Genomic DNA, 20,018 nt, shown 5'->3' on the forward strand with positions numbered 1-20,018 from the left:
TTTTTTTTTTCCCAAACCACTTCATTTTCTAGTTTTCTGCCCTAATAAATTTTGGATTGATAATTCTATATGATATAATTTTTTTTTTAAAACAACTTTTATCATCGTTAAGCGGTTCAACACTTCTTTTTTTCTACTTAAATTTTCTTATATTCTACTTGCTAAAAAATTTCTTATAGATAATTTCGTATGTGTTGATTGAGTATACCTAATTTTTGTGATTTGTTAACATTTTTTCTCATGAATTTACCTTTCAGAATTTTGTAATTTTCTTTTTCTAATTTTCTAAACCATAATTAAAAGAATTGTTTCATCAACAATATCATCAAAAGGTGTGTTCATCTTCTTTTTTTCTTTGAAGAATCACAGGATTCATGTTTTCTACAGTAACATTTTATTTCTTATATTTTATGATTATCTTTTACAAAAAAAGATTATTTGTTTGTATTCTTGGGATGCTTATTAAAGTCTTCGTTTCAGTTACTTTTTTCGTCTTTTTCTTACTAAACAAACAAAAAAAACCTCTTAAACATGAAGTGAAAATTAGAAAGACTAAATTTTTGGCATTACTGGGAGCGTCACTCAGAATAGGCCTAACAATATGTAATTTAAGTTTATCAGAAATTTTAACGTGACTTGAGACACCGAATGAATAAAAAAATTAGCATCACATAATTCTTAAAAGAAAAAGAAGCAAATGAGTAAGAAACGGAGAAAACTAAATTCTATATATGATCAGCCTTTTAACTTAGCATATTGATGTTTATATTGATTTAGTTTTGTGCTATGTTAATTTATTAATTGACATTCTTCTTCTTACTTTACTAACATAAATGTGATGATATTTAGATTGATTTTATCTCCGTACGATAATAATTTATAATATATAATTCTTTTCTATACTCATCATGCTTAAATTAAATTAAATTTCATACTAAATTAACGTATTCAATCGGAATTCTTTATTGTAATTTTATTGCTTCATATCAAGGATCACGTTTCAACTTGTCTATACGAGCACAACAACAAAAAATCAGAGAGGCGCGTGTACACTTGCTTGAGGATAGCGCGTGAATTTAACAGTTTACGAGAATTTTTCTTAAAACTCAATTGATATCACGCGTTATCTTCAAGCAAGTGTACACACGCTTCTTAAATATAATTTTTTTTTCAATTTGTAATCTTAAATACTAATCTAGAGCAAATATCTCATATATATATATATCCAAAAATTAATTATGTCCTACTATTTTAATACTCATGTTGATTAAGTCATATATGATCCAATTGACATTGTCCTTTATCTTAAGCTCATATATATAGCTAAAATCTTGTAAGCTTATATACACTTTTTTTTTTGTATACAAGGTGTAAACAACATGACCAACGTCAACACAGGGGTGGATCAGCTAGCTCAACGTCTGTTGGAAGTGCAACTCCCGATGGAGAACGTGACGAGAATCATGCGCGGTATCCTTCCAACGAACGCGAAAATCAACGATGAATCGAAAGAGTCTATGCAAAAATTAGGGAGCTACTATATCAATCGTATCACAAAAAAGGCTATGGAACGTATGGAGCGACGAAAGACTGTGACAGCTGAGGATATTCTTTGGGCCATGATCAATATGGGCCTGACTATCCATGCTGGGCTTTTAGCCCAATACCTCAACAGGTATCGTGAATATAATTCAGTGAGTTATTACAACGTGCGCAAGCCCAATTGTGAATTAAATGTCACTTCACTCGCTGCATCCCATCCTAATGAACCCGTCCCGGGTTATCCATACCCGTATTTCCCACCAAATGTGCTGTTTTATGATCCTGTTACTGCTGCCCTGGTAACTTCCAGGTAAATATATCGCGTTAGAATGAGTTTTGAAAATGAATAATAGCGTTACTGAAAGATCAATTGATTTTACTGTCTCTAAATTTATAGGGACTTTGAGATGGCCGCGGGGAATGATGGTAGTCCTTCTGAGGCTTCTACTTCAACTGTTATGCCTGCTTATCCATTTGGACAGTTGGGATAGTAGACTGATGATGTGAACAAGCAGGTGGCGTTGTGTTGTAGTATATTCCAGAATGGAATAATAATGTTTTTAAGTATGTTTTATCGTTTGAACTCTCTCTGGAGTAACAGTATGTTTGTGTTTTCAAGTTTGTGTGTGTGTGTTTTTTAAGTTTCCTTGTTAAGAACTCTATGTTTATGTACTAATAAGCCACCTGTGTTAAGAACTTTATGTTATGTACTAGTAAGCTACCTGTGTTTTGTATAATAAATAAATGTGTGTGTTTATAATTTCCTTGTGTTTGTTGTATGATGCTTATAGTCTCACTTTCTTCTTCTTGTGAAAAGAATCGAGCTATGATTACTCAAGACTCTTCTTAAATGTTGTCGTACCTGTATTTGATCCGTTGTCATGCATCTAGTGACATTTTGAAGAGTCTGAACAACCATAGCAAGCGACTAGGCAATCATGCTTTATTTATAACCACAGAACAACAACATATCTAGTGAAGTCTCAAGTGAACGCTTCATATATAGATGCACTTTTAATGAGATCTTGGGTTTTATGTGTGTTCTTAATCACATGAGTAAGATATGTACTTGCACTTATTTTAAAAAAAGAAGAAGTTACAATTGAAGTCAGTTGTTGGATCATTGCTCTCTGTAAAGATTGTGTTGTTTGATATAATCAATTATTTTCTTAATAAACATTTTTCTTGAAAAACATCATTCATCATATCAAATATAAATCCTGAGTATAATTTTCTACCTACACAATATATAATTTTTCAGCAAAAGATAGTCAAATGACTACATTCTTCATTATTTATAGCTACGTCATTGTTTATAGGATTCTTAGTTTTATCCTAATTAGAGGTCTAAGATTCGATATCTGTACATGAGAATGATAAAAAGTTCCTAATGTGAAGCATTTTTTTCTTTAATTAAGAAGCATTATGCAATGCGAATCAAAATAAATCAAGACTCTAAAATGTATATCAAACACCAATCAATCTCGAAATTCAAATAAAAGATAATTTGAAATTAAGGATTTTCTTTGCATATATGAAAAAGAAAAGTTTGAGCAAATTCAAGAAATAATCTCATTATTCATTTTGGAAGGACATTTTTATTGCCTTGGTGTCACTATTTAGTAAACATGCAGAATGTAACAAATTAAAAATACCAAAAGAAACATAAAAAAAAAGTGAAAGTGGGGTATGATAAAAAATAAATAAATAAAATAAAAATAAAATAAAATAAAATAAAATTTTATTGGTGGAAGAAAAAGTTGTTAATAAGGGATTATATAAACTTAAGTACTGAGTAACAACTGAAACCACATCACTCACAAGTCACAACTATAAAAAGACCAAAATAAATTGAAAGTACCTCAGTTACGAAAATAATTTGAAGAAAAAACATGGATTATGCTCCAACTTCAGGTAATTTTTTTCTTCTTTTCTTCTATTGTCAATTTATGTTTCAAAAACATCAAATGTCTCATGTGTGATTAGATTGATTGATGAAACTACATAAAAAATCAGAGTTGTTGATTTGTCTAAACACTTCATTTTCTTGTTTTCTGTGATTTAAGATTTAATTGATTTGGCAATTTTGTTTACATGACCAAAAAAATGTTGAATTTTGTAGTTGTGTGTATATCATTTTTCAAATTTTTGTAATCGTTTCACCTTTCTCCTACTAGATTTTATCTTTTCTAATGATTTAATGTATCGACCTTCAAATTAAATGACGATTTGATTTTTTTTTAAAAAATAATAATGGTTGTGATTGCATTTTTTCTCTTCTTTTTTTGGGTCAAGTTCAGATAATTTTTTCACTCTTTCCTTCGGTCATGAATTTGTGTTCTAAAAAAGTTAAATATCTCGTGTGTGATTAGATCGATCGGTGAAACTAAATAAAAGATTAGCAGTGTTAGTGTTGTTTTGCCTTAACACTTTATTTTCTTGTTTTCTACGACTTAAAATTTAATTAACTTGATAATTTTGTTTTCATGACAAGAAAGAAGATTGAATTTGATGTGTTGCGTGTATTTCATTTTTAAAATTTTTATAATCTATTCACCTTTTTCCTATCTGATTTTTTTAAAAATTTAATGTCTTATGAATCTATCGATCTGTATATCAAATCTGAGTTAATTTTTTTAAAAATTATAGTGATGGTGGTTGCTTTTTTTTTCCTAAACCACTTCATTTTCTAGTTTTCTGCCCTAATAAATTTTGGATTGATAATTCTATATGATTTAATTTATTTTTTTAAACAAAACAACTTTTATTATCGTTAAGCGGTTCAACACTTCTTTTTTTCTACTTAAATTTTCTTCTATTCTACCGCTAAAAAATTTCTTATAGATAATTTTGTTTGTGTTGATTGAGTATACCAAATTTTTGTGATTTGTTAACATTTTTTCTCATGAATTTACCTTTCAAAATTTTGTAATTTTCTTTTCTAATCTTCTAAACCATAATTAAAAAAATTGTTTCTATCAACAATATCATCAAAAGGTGTGTTCATCTTCTTCTTTTTTTCTTTTTTTCTTTGAAGAACCACATGATTCATGTTTTCTACAGTAACATTTTATTTCTTTATTTTATGATTATTTTTTACAAAAAAAATATTTGTTTGTATTCTTGGGATGCTTATTAAAGTCTTCGTTTCGGTTACTTTTTTCGTTTTTTTCTTACTAATCAAACAAAAAAAACCTCTTAAACATGAAGTGAAAATTAGAAAAACTAAATTTTTGGCATTACTGGGAGCGTCACTCAGAATAGGCCTAACAATATGTAATTTAAGTTTAGCAGAAACTTTAACGTGACTTGAGACACAAAATGAATAAAAAAAAATTAGCATCACATAATTCTTAAAAAAAAAAAAGCAAATGAGTAAGAAACGGAGAAAACTAAATTCTATACATGATCACTGCTAAGCCTTTTAATTATGCATATTAATGTTTATATTGGTTTAGTTTTGTGCTATGTTAATTTATTAATTGATATTCTTTTTCTTACTTTGTTAACATAAATGTGATGATATTTAAATTGATTTATCTCCGTACGGTAATAATTCAAAATATATAATTCTTTTCTATACTCTATCATGCTTAAATTAAATTGAATCTCATTCTAAATTAACGTATTCGGTCGGAGTTCCTTATTGTACTTTTATTGCTTCATATCAAGGATCACTTTTCAACTTACGCGTATACAATTGCTTGAAGATAGCGCGTGAATTTAACAGTTTACGAGAATTTTTCTTAAAACTCAATTGGTATCACGCGTTATCTTCAAGCAAGTGTACACACGCTTCTTAAATATTTTTTTTTTTCAATTTGTAATCTTAAATACTAATCTAGAGCAAATATATCATATACATGTCCAAAAATTAATTATGTCCTACTATTTTAATACTCATGTTGATTAAGTTATATATGATCCAATTGACATTTTCCTTTATCTTAAGCTCATATATATATAGCTAAAATCTTGTAAGCTTATATACACTGCCTATTGTGGAGCATTTTTTCCTATTGTGGAGCATTTTTTCCTTTAATTAATAAACATTATGCAACACGACTTTCGAGACTCCAAAATGTATATCAAACAACGATCAACCTTGAAATTCAAGTAAAAAATAATTTTAGATAAGGGTTTTCTTTGCATCTATGCAAAAAAAAAAAAAGTTTGAGCAAATTCAGGAAATAATCTCATTATTCATTTTGGAAGGACTCTTTTAATGACTTGGTATCACTATTTAGTAAACATATAGAACATAACAAATTAAAATACACGAAAAGAAACATAAAAAAAGTGAAAGTGGGGTTTGATTAATAATAAATAATAAAAATAAAATTGTTCAGGTGAAAGAAAGTTAAATAACGGATTATGTAAACTTAAGTACGAAATAATAATTGAAATCACACCACTCACAACTATAAAAAGAGAAAATAAATTGAAAATAACTAAGTTAAGAAAATGAAGTGGGGTATAATTTTTTTTAAAAAATATCCAGGTGAAAGAAAAAGTTTGTTAATAAGAGATTATATAACTTAAGTACTGACTGAGTAAAAACTGAAATTTCACCACTTATGACTATAAAAAGACTAAAATAATTTGAAAATGCCTAAGTTAAAAAAATGAGTAAATTAGAAAACATCAAAAGACATCAAAAAAGCTAAAGTGGTAAGGATTCAAAATAATTAAATTAAATTAAAAAAATTGTCTAGGTGGAAAAAAAATTGTTAATAAGAAACTATATAAGCTTAAGTACTGCGTAACAACTGAAATCACACCATTCACAATTATAAAAAGATCAAAATAACCTAAGTTAAGAAAATGAGTAGAAGATAAATCATAAATCACGCTCCAACTTCAGGTAATTTTTTCACTCTTTTCTTCTATCTTGAATTTATGTTTCAAAAAAAATTGAATATCACGTGTGTGATTAGATTGATCGATGAGACTACATAAAAAATTAGCGATTTTATTGCTGTTGATTTGCCTAACACTTCATTTTCTTATTTTCTACGATTTATGGTTTACTTGACTTGGTAATTTTTTTTACATGACCAAAAAGATATTGAATTTTGTATCTGTTGTGTTTATATCACTTTTCAAATTATTATAATCATTTCACTTTTTTCTTGAAATATTTTATCTTTTCAAAAAATTTAATGTCTTACCAAGGTATCAACCTGCAAATCAAATGATGACTTACATTTTTTTCTTAAAAGAATGATAATAATTGTGGTTGCATTTTTTCTCTTTTTTTTTTTTTTGTGTAAACCACTTTGATTTTCTTGTTTTCTTCTTCAAGTTCAGATAATTTTTTCACTCTTTACTTCGATCATTAATTTATATTTTAAAAAATTAAATGTCTCATATATGATTATATATCGATCAATGAGACTAGATAAAATATTAGCAGTGTTGGTGTTGTTGTTGTTATGCTTTAACACTTCATTTTCTTTTTTCTACAATTTAAGGTTTAATTAACTTGATAATTATATTTCCATGACCAAGAAAAAGGAATGAATTTGGTATGTGTTGTGTGTATATAATTTTTCAAATTTTTATAATTCTATTCACTTTTTTCCAACCTGATTTTATTTTTCCAAAAATTTTATGTCTCATGAATAGATATCGATTTACATATCAAATGAAATATGAGTTATTTCTTTTTTTAAAAAAATTAATAATGATTTGTTGATTTTCTTCTTCTCTTTTTTTTAAGGCTTAAACCATTTAAGTTTTTTCATTTTTTTTAACCCTAATCAATATATGTCCTTAGAAATCAAATGTCTCGTGTGTGATTATGTAAATCATTAAAACTAAATCGGGAGTTTAAAAAAATATTATGATATTCCTAGTTTTTCTTCAATTACCACCACTTGATATTTTCACCAGCCTTTTTTGTCATGAATTTATGTTCTAACAAATTGAATGTCTCTTGTTAGCTAGTTCATGAGTAATTTAAATAAAAAAAGACTATAATCTTCGTTGTTGAAGTACTCGGGAGGAATAACGTTAACGTCTATGAACATGCATAGAGCTGTCAAAATGGAGTTGTCAGGACAACTAGCTAAACATGCCATGGCTGAAGGAGCTAAAGCTGTTATTCGTTTTTCTACTCATTAAGACAAGTCCAAAAACAACTAGCTAATAAGTGAAAATTGAACTTAATTTGAATTATTAAGTACTAAAACACCTCGTTTGGCTGGTTGTATTGTAATAATGTTTGGTTTGAATTGATGGTTGGTTATGTCGTTTGAATTCATTGTTAGGTAACAATGAAAACAACTATTTTATGTAGCGAGAGGTTTGGCGTGATTGCATCGTTACTTTACTATTTTCTTAGTAATCATATTTCATCTTTTATTCTATCTGTTTCATAGTAGCTTTAACTCATACCCTAGTTTTATCTTGTAAAATATTTATCATTCAAGTTATGAATTCGTGTCACTATGTAATGACAAAGAACGATATTTATCATTTGAAATTATGAATCTCATAGCCGTATCTAGAGAGGTGCGTTGGGTTTACGTGAATCCATGTTATCCTCTCTAGATCATATATAGTAGTTTATATTTTTAAAAAAATATTTAACTAAAGATTTGTGAACCCACCTTTAAAGTATCATATAATAATACGATGTGGTTGGGTGCACCTCTCTAAGTGAGGATAGAAATTTAAATCTTATATCTATCTTGTCATTTTGAGTAACAGAGAGATTATCGGTTACACTTTTGGTGTTTCGACTAGTTTTTGTTTTAATTTTTCCTTTAATCTTTAAAAAAAAATTAAGTGTTTTACATTGAAAATTCCTAAAAAGTTAAGTGCGTTATATATTTTGGACCTATAAATTTTAAAATTTAATGGTTATATTATGAACCTATGGTTCATATTAAGAATCTAAAAGTCAAATCAATCAAATTTATATTTAAAATGCATTTTTCGTAATCGTACACCCATCTTATCGAAATGTTGGATACACCTCTGAAGCATGTGTCATTATATAATGATGGAGAACGATACTTATCATTCAGATTATGAATCTGTGTCATTATATAATGACGGAGAACGATATTTATTATTCAAATTAAGGATCTGTGTCATTATGTAATGAAGATTACAATATTTACCATTCAATTATGAATTAGTGTTATAATATAATGATACAAAATGATATTATCATTCAAATTATGGATCTGTATCATTATAGATCTTTTCATAGTAATTCTATCTGTGCCTTTTTTTTTGTAGATTTATTATTTTAGAAATATGAAAGTTTGACATAATATAACGATGAAAAATAATATAATATATTCAAATATTATATTTATTAAAATAATACAGTATAATCTACGTGTTAATTTATTGTTTTATGTAGTTCCGTTTGAGTTTTTCTTTTCTTTTTGTTTGAAACTATTATATTTCAGTTTCTTTTTTTCGTCTTTTACTTTAAGAACAATATCTTAAACAAAAAATTAAATTAGGAAAACTAATATTTTGGCATTTATTTGATTTATGAAAAAAAGGGGTATAAGACAAACTGAGAAGAAATATCCCTTTGACTAGCTTTAGAAAATTAATTTCCGGAGAAAACTAAGCAATGAAATTATAATTTAAAAATCATAATATGAAATTATAATATCAAATTATAAGATAAAGCTGAAGTTTTGTTTAAATATATAATTTAGATTTTATATGTTATATGTTTTCTATAAATATAGAAACCTCATAAATTGTAAAATACTCAAGTGATTTTTTTTTTAAAAAAAAGAGGTGTACATAGATTTGATCGTTAATATTTATAAAGAAATTATTTTTGAGAAATTTCCGACTTTTCAATATATGATATGAAATGAATATAATCGTAAAAAACTAGGTAAGATGAAATTATTAAAGTAAAGAAAGAAAATTACTACTAAAAATGGAAATAGAAGAGATAATCAAAGTTTTAAGTAACAAATACATCGATAGTTTAAATAATATTTACATCATTCAAACTTATATTACCAATTTTAGCAAGTAACCAGTCTTATTTCTTTCTAAACAAACACCAAATTCTACATCTAAAAGGGTTTATATCTATAACTATTTTTTTTGAATAATTTAATAATGTAATAAATTATTTAGGGCAAGGGCAAACAATGTTTAAATCTTAGACTTAAATATATATTCTTTTATGAACTTTTAATTCTACATTATTGATGTTTAAATATGATTTAGTTGATCTGTATGATTAACTTTTTAAATTAGAGTATTGATGTTTAAATTTATGATTTTATTTTGCATATCAAATTTTACGTCTTTATTAACTTAATTGACGTACCTATATTTAAATTAATTTTAATTTTATTCAGGTACTTAATTAATTTATTCTATCGCAATTTTTTGCTATAATTTATTAACTTATATAATCGAGATTCTTGCTTCATGTCAACGATTAGGTTTTCAAATTATCTATATGAGCACACCCTAAGAAAACATCGGTGGCGCGTGTATGTAACTTGTTTTAAGAGCGTGAACTCTATAATATATTAGCCCACGTGACTGATATTTTTACTACCTCTTCTTACTTGATAAGAACTACGTTTTTTCCGTACAATTTAATTTGTGCGGTCAACCATTTAATAATCACGAGTACTGATTCGTTAATTTGTACGGTCAATCATTTGATAATCACGCGTAGTGATTTTTAAGTTGTTTCTACGTCCGTACTATTTTAACCTATATTATCGAGAATTTTTACATGTTAAATTAACCTAGCATAAAAATAATACAAATCGTTTAATTGAGTCGTTCTTAATTTGTTATGATATTAAATGAAATAAGAATGTAACTTTTTTAAAAGCTTGTTAGCTTTTAAACTCCACGTAAACTAAATATAACTAGTGGTAATTTAACTCAAAAAAGTCATATAATAAAGTAAGTCATATTATTATATATTGGATCCAAAAGTTTAATTAACATCTAATTTGTGTATAGAATTTGTGATTATACTAATAATCACTTGTTTTATCACTAAATTCGAGATAAATTAACAAAACTTGGTATATGCACATGTATACTTAGGGTGTGTTTAGTATGAACGGAAATATTTTTAAAAAATTAATCATGTTTGGTTAATCATAATTTTTTTAAAATATTCTTTTTTTAAAATGAAGAAAATATTTTTCCTAGTGAAAATAGAAAAAACAAGTTTCACAAGTTACATTTAGCACTGATTATACTTCTTTACCCTTCAACCCACCTCATTAATTCCCCCCCCCCCCCACCTATGCACTCACCCCTCCTTCACATTCCATAGGACTTGTCTAGATTAAATGTTTTAAGCTAATATTATATTCGCTTACTTATTAAATTTAAGAAAATAAGTTTAAAAAAACTCACTTATTTTCCTAATAAACATTTTTCTTGAAAAACATCATTCATCATATCAAACATAAACCCTGAGTATAATTTTCTACCTACATAATATATAATTTTTCAGCAAAAGATTTTCAACTGATCACACCCTTCATTATTTATAGCTACGTCATTGTCCATAGGATCCTTAGTTTTATCCTAATTAGAGGTCTAAAATTCGATATCTGGACATAAGAATGATAAGAAATTCCTAATGTGGAGCATTTTTTTCTTTAATTGAGAAGCATTATGCAATTCGAATGAAAATAAATCGAGATTCTAAAATGTATATCAAACACCAATCGATCTCGAAATCCAAACAAAAGATAATTTGAGATTAAGGATTTTCTTTGCATATATGAAAAAGAAAAGTTTGAGCAAATTCAGGAAATAATCTCATTATTCATTTTGGAAGGACGTTTTTATCACCTTGGTGTCACTATTTAGTAAACATGCAGAATGTAACAAATTAAAAAACACCAAAAGAAACATTAAAAAAAAAAGTGCAAGTGGGGTATGATTAAAAATAAATAAATAAAATAAAAATAAAATAAAATAAAATAAAATTTTCTAGGTGGAAGAAAAAGTTGTTAATAAGGGATTATATAAACTTAAGTACTGAGTAACAACTGAAATCACACCACTCACAAGTCACAACTATAAAAAGACCAAAATAAATTGAAAGTACCTCAGTTCAGTTCAGAAATTAATTTGTAGAAAGAACATGGATTATGCTCCAACTTCAGGTAATTTTTTTCTTCTTTTCTTCTATTGTCAATTTATGTTTCAAAAACTTCAGTGTTGTTGATTTGTGTAAACACTTCATTTTCTTGTTTTCTGTGATTTAAGATTTAATTGATTTGGCAATTTTGTTTACATGACCAAAAAAATGTTGAATTTTGTAGGTTGTGTGTATATCATTTCTCAAATTTTTGTAATCGTTTCACCTTTTTCCTACTAGATTTTATCTTTTCAAAAGATTCAATGTATCGACCTGCAAATTAAATGACGATTTGATTTTTTTAAAAAAATTGAAGATGGTTGTGGTTGCATTTTTTCTCTTATTTTTTTTGGTCAAGTTCAAATAATTTTTTCACTCTTTCCTTCGGTCATGAATTTATGTTCTAAAAAAGTTGAATGTCTCGTGTGTGATTAGATCGATCGATGAGACTAAATAAAAGATTAGCAGCGAAAGTGTTGTTTTGCCTAAACACTTTATTTTCTTGTTTTCTACCATTTAAGATTTAATTAACTTGATAATTTTATTTTCATGACCAAGAAAAAAGATTGAATTTGATGTGTTGCATGTATTTCATTTTTAAATTTTGTATAATCTATTCACCTTTTTCCTATCTGATTTTTTTTAAAAAAAATTAATGTCTTATGAATCTATCGACCTGTATATCAACTCTGAGTTAATTTTTCTAAAAAATTATAGTGATGGTGGTTGCTTTTTTTTCTTTTTTTTTTTTTTTTTTGCCTAAACCACTTCATTTTCTAGTTTTCTGCCGTAATAAATTTTGGATTGATAATTCTATATGATTTAATTTATTTTTTTAAAAAAAAAACAACTTTTATCATCGTCAAGTGGTTCAACACTTCTTTTTTTCTACTTAAATTTTCTTCAATTCTACTTGCTAAAAAATTTCTTATAGATAAGTTTGTATGTATTGATTGAGTATACCAAATTTTTGTGATTTGTTAACATTTTTTCTTATGAATTTACCTTTCAAAATTTTGTAATTTTCTTTTTCTAATTTTCTAAACCATAATTAAAAAAATTGTTTCATCCACAATATCATCAAAAAGTGTGTTCATCTTCTTTTTTTCTTTGAAGAACCACAGGATTCATGTTTTCTAAGTAACATTTTATTTCTTTTATTTTATGATTATCTTTAACCAAAAAAATTATTTGTTTGTATTCTTGGGATGCTTATTAAAGTCTTCGTTTCGGTTACTTTTTTCGTCTTTTTCTTACTAAACAAACAAAAAAAACCTCTTAAACTTGAAGTGAAAATTAGAAAGACTAAATTTTTGGCATTACTGGGAGCGTCACTCAGAATAGGCCTAACAATATGTAATTTAAGTTTAGCAGAAACTTTAACGTGACTTGAGACATCGAATAAAAAAAATTAGCATCACATAATTCTTTAAAAAAAAAAAAGCAAATGAGTAAGAAACGGAGAAAACTAAATTCTATATATGATCAGCCTTTTAATTTAGCATATTGATGTTTATATTGATTTAGTTTTGTGCTATGTTAATTTATTAATTGATATTCTTTTTCTTACTTTATTAACATAAATGTGATGATATTTAAATTGATTTTATCTCCGTACGGTAATAATTTATAATATATAATTCTTTTCTATATTCTATCATGCTTAAATTAAATTAAATCTCATACTAAATTAACGTATTCGGTCGGAGTTCTTTATTGTACTTTTATTGCTTCATATCAAGGATCACGTTTCAACTTATCTATACGAGCACAACAACAAAAAATCAGAGAGGCGCGTGTACACTTGCTTGAAGATAGCGCGTGAATTTAACAGTTTACGAGAATTTTTCTTAAAACTCAATTGGTATCACGCGTTATCTTCAAGCAAGTGTACACACGCTTCTTAAATATATTTTTTTTTTCAAATTGTAATCTTAAATACTAATCTAGAGCAAATATCTCATATATCTATCCAAAAATTAATTATGTCCTTCTACTATTTTAATACTCATGTTGATTAAGTCATATATGATCCAATTAACATTTTCCTTTATCTTAAGCTCATATATATATATATATATATATATATATATATATATAGCTAAAATCTTGTAAGCTTATATACACTTTTTTTTTTGTATACAAGGTGTAAACAACATGACCAACGTCAACACAGGGGTGGATCAGCTAGCTCAACGTCTGTTGGAAGTGCAACTCCCGATGGCTAACATGACGAGAATCATGCGCGGTATCCTTCCAACGAACGCGAAAATCAAAGATGGATCGAAAGAGTCTGTGCAAAAATTAGGGAGCTACTATATCAATCGTATCACAAAAAAAGCTAAGGAACGTTGCAATATGGAGCGACGAAAGACTGTGACAGCTGAGGATATTCTTTGGGCCATGATCAATATGGGCCTGACTATCCATGCTAGGCTTTTAGCCCAATACCTCAACAGGTATCGTGAATATAATCCACCGAGTTACTACAACGTGCGAGAATTGAATGTCACTCCACTCGCTGCATCCCATCCTAATGAACCCATCCCGGGTTATCCATACCCGCATTTCCCACCAAATGTGCTGTTTTATGATCCTGTTACTGCTTCCTTGGTAACTTCCAGGTAAATATATCGTATTAGAATGAGTTTTGAAAATGAATAATAGCGTTACTGAAAGATCAACTGATTTTACTGTCTCTAAATTTACAGGGACTTTGAGATGGCCGCGGGGAATGATGGTAGTCCTTCTGAGGCTTCTACTTCAACTGTTATGCCTGCTTATCCATTTTGACAGTTGGGATAGTAGACTGATGATGTGAACAAGCAGGTGGCGTTGTGTTGTGGTATATTCCAGAATGGAATAATAATGTTTTTATGTATGTTTATCGTTTGAACTCTATCTGGAGTAACAGTATGTTTGTGTTTTCAAGTTTGTGTGTGTGTGTTTTTTAAGTTTCCTTGTTAAGAACTCTATGTTTATGTACTAATAAGCCACCTGTGTTAAGAACTTTATGTTATGTACTAGTAAGCTACCTGTGTTTTGTATAATAAATAAATGTGTGTGTTTATAATTTCCTTGTGTTTGTTGTATGATGCTTATAGTCTCACTTTCTTCTTGTGAAAAGAATTGAGCTATGGTTAAATGTTGTCGTACCTGTGTTTGATCCATTGTCATGCATCTAGTGACATTTTGAAGAGTCTGAACAGTCATAGCAAGCGACTAGCCAATCGTGTTTTATTTATAACCACAGAACAACATATCTAGTGAAGTTTCAAGTGGACGCTTCATATATAGATGCACTTTTAATGAGAACTTGGATTTTATGTGTGTTCTTAATCACATGAAGTAGTAGGATATGTACTTGCACTTGTTTTTTTAAAAAAAAATTACAATTGGAGTCAGTTGTTGGATTATTGCCCTTTGTAAAGATTGTGTTGTTTGATATAATCAATTACTTCATCAGCTGTCAAGTATTTCACTGATAACCCTTTTGAGATGCAGTCCCTGACATAAGGAAAAAAAATTTAGCTTGTACACCATTTTTATTCAAGATTCATTTCATGTCATTCTAGCTAGTCAGATCGATGATTTTTTTTACCTTAGTCCCGTTGAACTGATTCCATTTGGTACTACTTCATCCACGACTCGGATATTCTTCTGCAATTTTACATTTGTATACTGTATGTTACATGTCTCTTCGACAATATAAAAGAGGATGGGAAGTGTGAAGCTGTCTGTGAATTTGGCATGCTAACATTTCAATAATATTTAGTACTACTACTGGTGACGCTGTATAACAGTCGATCATCTGAAATGAGAGAACAACGGACTAGGATATGGAGCTCTAAACGAAGTTACCTTATATTCATTCAAAATATCGTCACCGGTGATGATTTTTTCAACATCCTGGCCACTTCTTCGGACACAAACCAAGCCGAAGTCTCTACATATGGCCCTGACCTAGAAAATCAACAGATGAACATATTGCATAATTTCAGTGCAACGTGAAGGAGGTTATTCACTTTACCTGCTCAGGTATCCAAACACCAGGTGTGCTGAAAGATTCTAGCAGATCAGAACCACATACCAGCATAACCATGAGGTCATCTGCAAGAAAAATAACCAGTGTTTAGAACTTGAATGGAACTTCGTAATTTACAATAGCTTTAAAACAATTTCACTTGGATAGATAATGCAAATTTAAAATGTTAACCAACTATTCCCTCCCTTACAGATAGAATGGCATGTTCACTTTTGCACAGTTTCTTAGGGTTGCATAGCGACCAAGTAATAAGTAGTTTATTAAGTAGTAACTAACATGCACATTGATTTACGGTAAGTGGAATCTTTGAACAAGTTTTCTTTCTAGCTGCCTAATAAGGCCTTTGCTACATTGTATTCTTGAGTTCCTTTGTGTTAGGTGGACTAGTTGGTTTTCTTTGAGATAGCTGGCTGTGTTGGCCATTCTATAGATTTGTAATTCAGCACTTCGGTGATTAATGAAAAGTCTAATTACCAAGAAAAAGAAAGAACCGTTATCATAAAGAAAAAAGCTGGTTTCAGGAAGGCTGCAAGTTTCTTATTAACCATTGGCCATAAATTCCTATCAACACTATTCCAACACAGATCGACTTAAGGCAGCTGTGGATCTTACCGGTGGATGTCAAACTTCCACCACTGATAGCGCTTTTTATTCTGGAGAGAACCGTCAATGTTCGTTGATAGCTATCCTGATTTGCCTGCACAAATAATACAAGAAAAATCATTGTCCATTTGGCAGTTAAGGAAAGTTAGTTTATCACAGAGTGCAGCAGTGGTGTAAATACATCGATTATAAAACTAGACCTTATTACTCATACTAAAAAGGGAGGTTTTGGGGATATTTTTTTCTGGAGGGGAGGAGGAGGAGAAAGAGATAAGTAGTTAGAGAGAGACCTCCCAGGGATCCGTCATAACAAATTCTGAGCTTTTACAGGCTAACTGGCACATTGCAACACGATGCTCAGCAGATATAAGATTCTGCAAAAACAAGGAGCAAATGAATTAGGAAGATCTTTTTTTGCGTGTCAGTAACATTGACACAAGATATAAAGCATGTTCAATTTCTTCTAATAATATATATTTGACCAGTATAAATGCTAAAGAAACTAAGAAACAAAACATCATGACTAAGAACAGGATGCACTAGTATAAAGAAATTTCAGGTCCCAGACCAGAAACAACATAGTTAAGATTCATAATGCAAAATGAGATGGATCAGAAGATAGTGATTATATAGCAAAGCTAGTAGTACATGTTTTCTTTTAATTACTTCCAATTACTCATTTTTAGCAGCTTCACTGCTGGAGATATGCTAAATACCTTCTTCTTATATGCATCATTTACAGGTGACATGTAACCTCCAATCACACAAATTCCTTCTGAAGTCAATGCATCTCTTGCCAACTCTGAATTAATATCACCAAAAGTTTAGCAACACCCGATAAACAGATTAAATAAACTTCATATTCTAACAATATATTAACTCTGAGCAGCTTATGTGCTGGAGGACTCAAGACTATATATGGTTTGTTGCTTTCATCTAAATAGAAGAAAAATATGGAAGATTCTTCTCGTTGGCACACACGCAAATACACCTGCTTCAGTCCCACAACCCTCCCTCCCTCCCCTAATAGAGAATAAAGGGATAAAAAGAAGAAAAAAGCTCAGCGGGGAAACATAATAGAGGATGGATAGTACTTACCAAAACAGCGCAAGTGCATATAAGTTGGAGGATTGAAACTTCCTGTTGATACAAGAACTGCATATGTCCTTTTCCTAGTAAGAAAGAGAGAGTTAGCAAGTATCTATAGCAGGGATAGAATCAGAGGAAGAAGGGTAAAGAATAAATAATATAATAAAATCCATTATAAAGCTAACTACGTTGGCAAGTATGTATATTCAGGTCTTGCTTTTTTATCACTTTTTTATTTATGCCTTTCAATATACCATGGAAGTATTACAACACTACTTCAGTTGTGAGAGTCTCCACATTGGAAAGTAGACTTGGAAACCACTCAACTTTGCTTCCTTGTAATAATCTTGTCCATTATGGTGATTGACCTATACCCCTTCCCAACATAAATAACAATACATTTCTTTTAAAAAAAGGGTGAAAACTAACATTTCGGAAGCTTAATATCAGATCCTGTCATAAACAAGCACAATTCATGACAATTGTGAATTGGCAGCTCTAAAAGGTAAATGGGCATTATAAAACAAGTGAGCCAACATTGAAACTATGACATGACAATACAAGACGTTAAATCACACACTCAAAACTACTCACATACTAAACTTACCTCTCAGGACTTAGTTGCCCCTCCATTTGTTTTATTAAATCCAAACACAACTTATCCAACGGTAAAGCAATATCGGTCTTACCTACAAATTTAAACAGATTGGTTAGCAAGAAAACAACTGGAGAGCAGAATCAACAACCAAAAATGCTGACTCACATCTGCTAGTCACAGCGCATACTTTACAGCAACAACAACAAACATACCCAATGTAGTCCCACAAAGTGAGGTCTGGGAAGGGTATATGTACGCAAACCTTACCCTTACCTTGGATTTAAAAAAAATTGTTTCAATAGATCATCGGCTCATGGAGAAACAGTCCAAAGTACTCCAGGAAAAAAAAGGTAACGGAAGTGAAAGCATAATAAAATACAAAATACTACGATAACAACATATAATAACAAAAATCAAATGACAAGAAACTATGAGAACAACACTATGACTACTAGTATGAGTGGATAGCAAGACAAAGCAGTACTATTTTATGAATATTGATGGCTTAAATTAAATCACTGCCTTTAACACGGTCGATAAAAGTAAAGGAACAATCTTTTTACATGAATATCACCATTCTCTATTCCACTATCCGGTATAATTTCTTAATTCGCACACTTTTAACCAAACAAAAACTCAAAACTGGAAACGTCAATCAATTTAAGGAGAATAATTATAGACAAGCAAATTGAGTACTTACTAGACATGTTGCTGGTGAAGAGTATTTTCCACGGAGATCTGCTTCGGAGGATATAATAACCACGACGAATATGGCCTGCGTGTAAAATAGGCTGGGAATTTTCTTGTTGTTCCGCCGGTCGCCGGTCGCCGGTCAGCAGTTGAGACGTGGAGAAGCGACGGCGAATGGGACTAAAATAAAAGAGAATATTAGAAAGGATAAATTGGTCTAACCTGTAATTACTCTTCCGTCCGAATTTAGGTGACAATTTTTGTATTTTGAGATTTTACAAGTTTATTTTAAATTGTAAATTTTTAATGTCTTTTAATTATTTTAAATTATTAATTATTATGATTTATTGTATTTCTTACATAATTTATAAAAATTATATAAATTTTATTAAAGAAAAATAAAAGCATAAAATTTTAATTAAACTTAAATAGTATAATTTTTGAAAGATAAAAAAATATCACATATATAGAAACAAACTTAAATATTTTCTCCTTTCTTGTTTTACAAAAATAATAACATATGTGTAATGTAGTCTCACAAATGTCATTGATAAAAAAAAATTAAATTTAAGACTTGAAGGGATAAAAAGTGAATTTTATAGATTATAAGTACAAATTTCGAGAATCAACAACAATGATATACCATTTAAGATTAAATTTAAATAAAATATAAGTTTATTTATTCTTCGTAATTTAGAGGCAGAGTTGTAACATATCACTAATTATATACAATATATTTTGTTTTCTTTTTCTTTTTATGTAGAATGAACTTACAAAGCAAATTATAAACATGCCTTATAATTTTAATTAAATACGGGATTTGTCAATTGATATTAACATATTAGACTTTATAAATCACTATCATTAAATATAATATTAAAAAATAACTTTAAATAAGTTAAACTCAATAAATACAATTTATAAAACAAAATAATAAATGTTATTTTATAACTAGTTTTAGTAACACGACTTATAGATTATATTGAGAATTGAGATATACAATTCATATATTGCATTTAAAATGTGCTTTAGAAAAGAAACAATTAAATAATATAATTTTAAATGTGTAATTTATAAATACAACTTATATTCACATTTTATGCACTTGATAAATAATAGTTTGAGAAGTATAACTCATCAATCACAAATTACTAAATGCTACTTATAATTTTTTTCTCTTTTATAAACACAAATGTAAAACATACATATATTTGCTAGTAAACATAATATTAAACTTGAAATTTTATTCATTTGAAGGTACCACAATATAAATCTAGACATATTTTTCACATTTAACCAATGAAAAAACATAATTAATTCAAAATTAAATT

General features: G+C 28.6%; 3 protein-coding genes across 4 annotated transcripts in view; 2 read left to right on the forward strand and 1 right to left on the reverse strand.

Moving 5' to 3' along the window:
- Positions 1-2,263, forward strand: part of LOC107025329 (nuclear transcription factor Y subunit B-6-like) — an 8,571-nt gene extending 6,308 nt beyond the window's left edge. Inside the window, exons 2-3 of the mRNA XM_015226113.2 lie at positions 1,369-1,852; positions 1,940-2,263. Coding sequence (XP_015081599.1) covers positions 1,369-1,852; positions 1,940-2,033 — 578 coding nt within the window. The 3' untranslated portion in view covers positions 2,034-2,263. The remainder of the gene's footprint in view (positions 1-1,368; positions 1,853-1,939) is intronic.
- A 9,339-nt stretch (positions 2,264-11,602) lies between these two features.
- Positions 11,603-14,736, forward strand: LOC107025651 (nuclear transcription factor Y subunit B-6-like). The gene is made up of 3 exons (XM_015226413.2): positions 11,603-11,687; positions 13,809-14,286; positions 14,374-14,736. Exons 1-3 carry the CDS (start codon positions 11,666-11,668, stop codon positions 14,453-14,455), a joined length of 582 nt encoding a protein of 193 aa, XP_015081899.1. The 5' UTR covers positions 11,603-11,665; the 3' UTR covers positions 14,456-14,736.
- A 188-nt stretch (positions 14,737-14,924) lies between these two features.
- LOC107024547 (nicotinamide/nicotinic acid mononucleotide adenylyltransferase) lies at positions 14,925-18,906 on the reverse strand. Of its 2 annotated transcripts, none has more exons than XM_015225537.2 (10): positions 18,698-18,906; positions 18,007-18,088; positions 17,409-17,482; positions 17,027-17,112; positions 16,601-16,684; positions 16,320-16,404; positions 15,693-15,772; positions 15,524-15,625; positions 15,264-15,322; positions 14,925-15,169 (listed from the first exon to the last, which is right to left on the reverse strand). In XM_015225537.2, exons 1-10 carry the CDS (start codon positions 18,702-18,704, stop codon positions 15,076-15,078), a joined length of 753 nt encoding a protein of 250 aa, XP_015081023.1. In that variant the 5' UTR covers positions 18,705-18,906; the 3' UTR covers positions 14,925-15,075. The 2 variants fall into 2 exon arrangements, with proteins under 2 accessions (XP_015081023.1, XP_015081026.1); XM_015225540.2 differs by having other exon boundaries at positions 17,409-17,476; positions 18,698-18,853.
- Between the last annotated feature and the right edge of the window lie 1,112 nt (positions 18,907-20,018).

Source organism: Solanum pennellii, chromosome 7 (genome assembly GCF_001406875.1).
Source record: "Solanum pennellii chromosome 7, SPENNV200".
Taxonomy (NCBI): Eukaryota; Viridiplantae; Streptophyta; class Magnoliopsida; order Solanales; family Solanaceae; genus Solanum; species Solanum pennellii.

Excerpts from the sequence above, each read along its gene's own strand:
- LOC107024547 (XM_015225537.2), bottom strand. Across the intron at positions 16,685-17,026 it reads ATGATGCATATAAGAAGAAG|AATCTTATATCTGCTGAGCA; the intron begins GTATTTAGCATA and ends TTGTTTTTGCAG. Across the intron at positions 15,323-15,523 it reads ATATTTTGAATGAATATAAG|AAGAATATCCGAGTCGTGGA; the intron begins GTAACTTCGTTT and ends GTAAAATTGCAG.
- LOC107025651 (XM_015226413.2), top strand. The coding sequence starts at position 11,666 with ATGGATTATGCTCCAACTTCAG. Across the intron at positions 11,688-13,808 it reads GGATTATGCTCCAACTTCAG|GTGTAAACAACATGACCAAC; the intron begins GTAATTTTTTTC and ends TTTGTATACAAG. Across the intron at positions 14,287-14,373 it reads GCTTCCTTGGTAACTTCCAG|GGACTTTGAGATGGCCGCGG; the intron begins GTAAATATATCG and ends CTAAATTTACAG.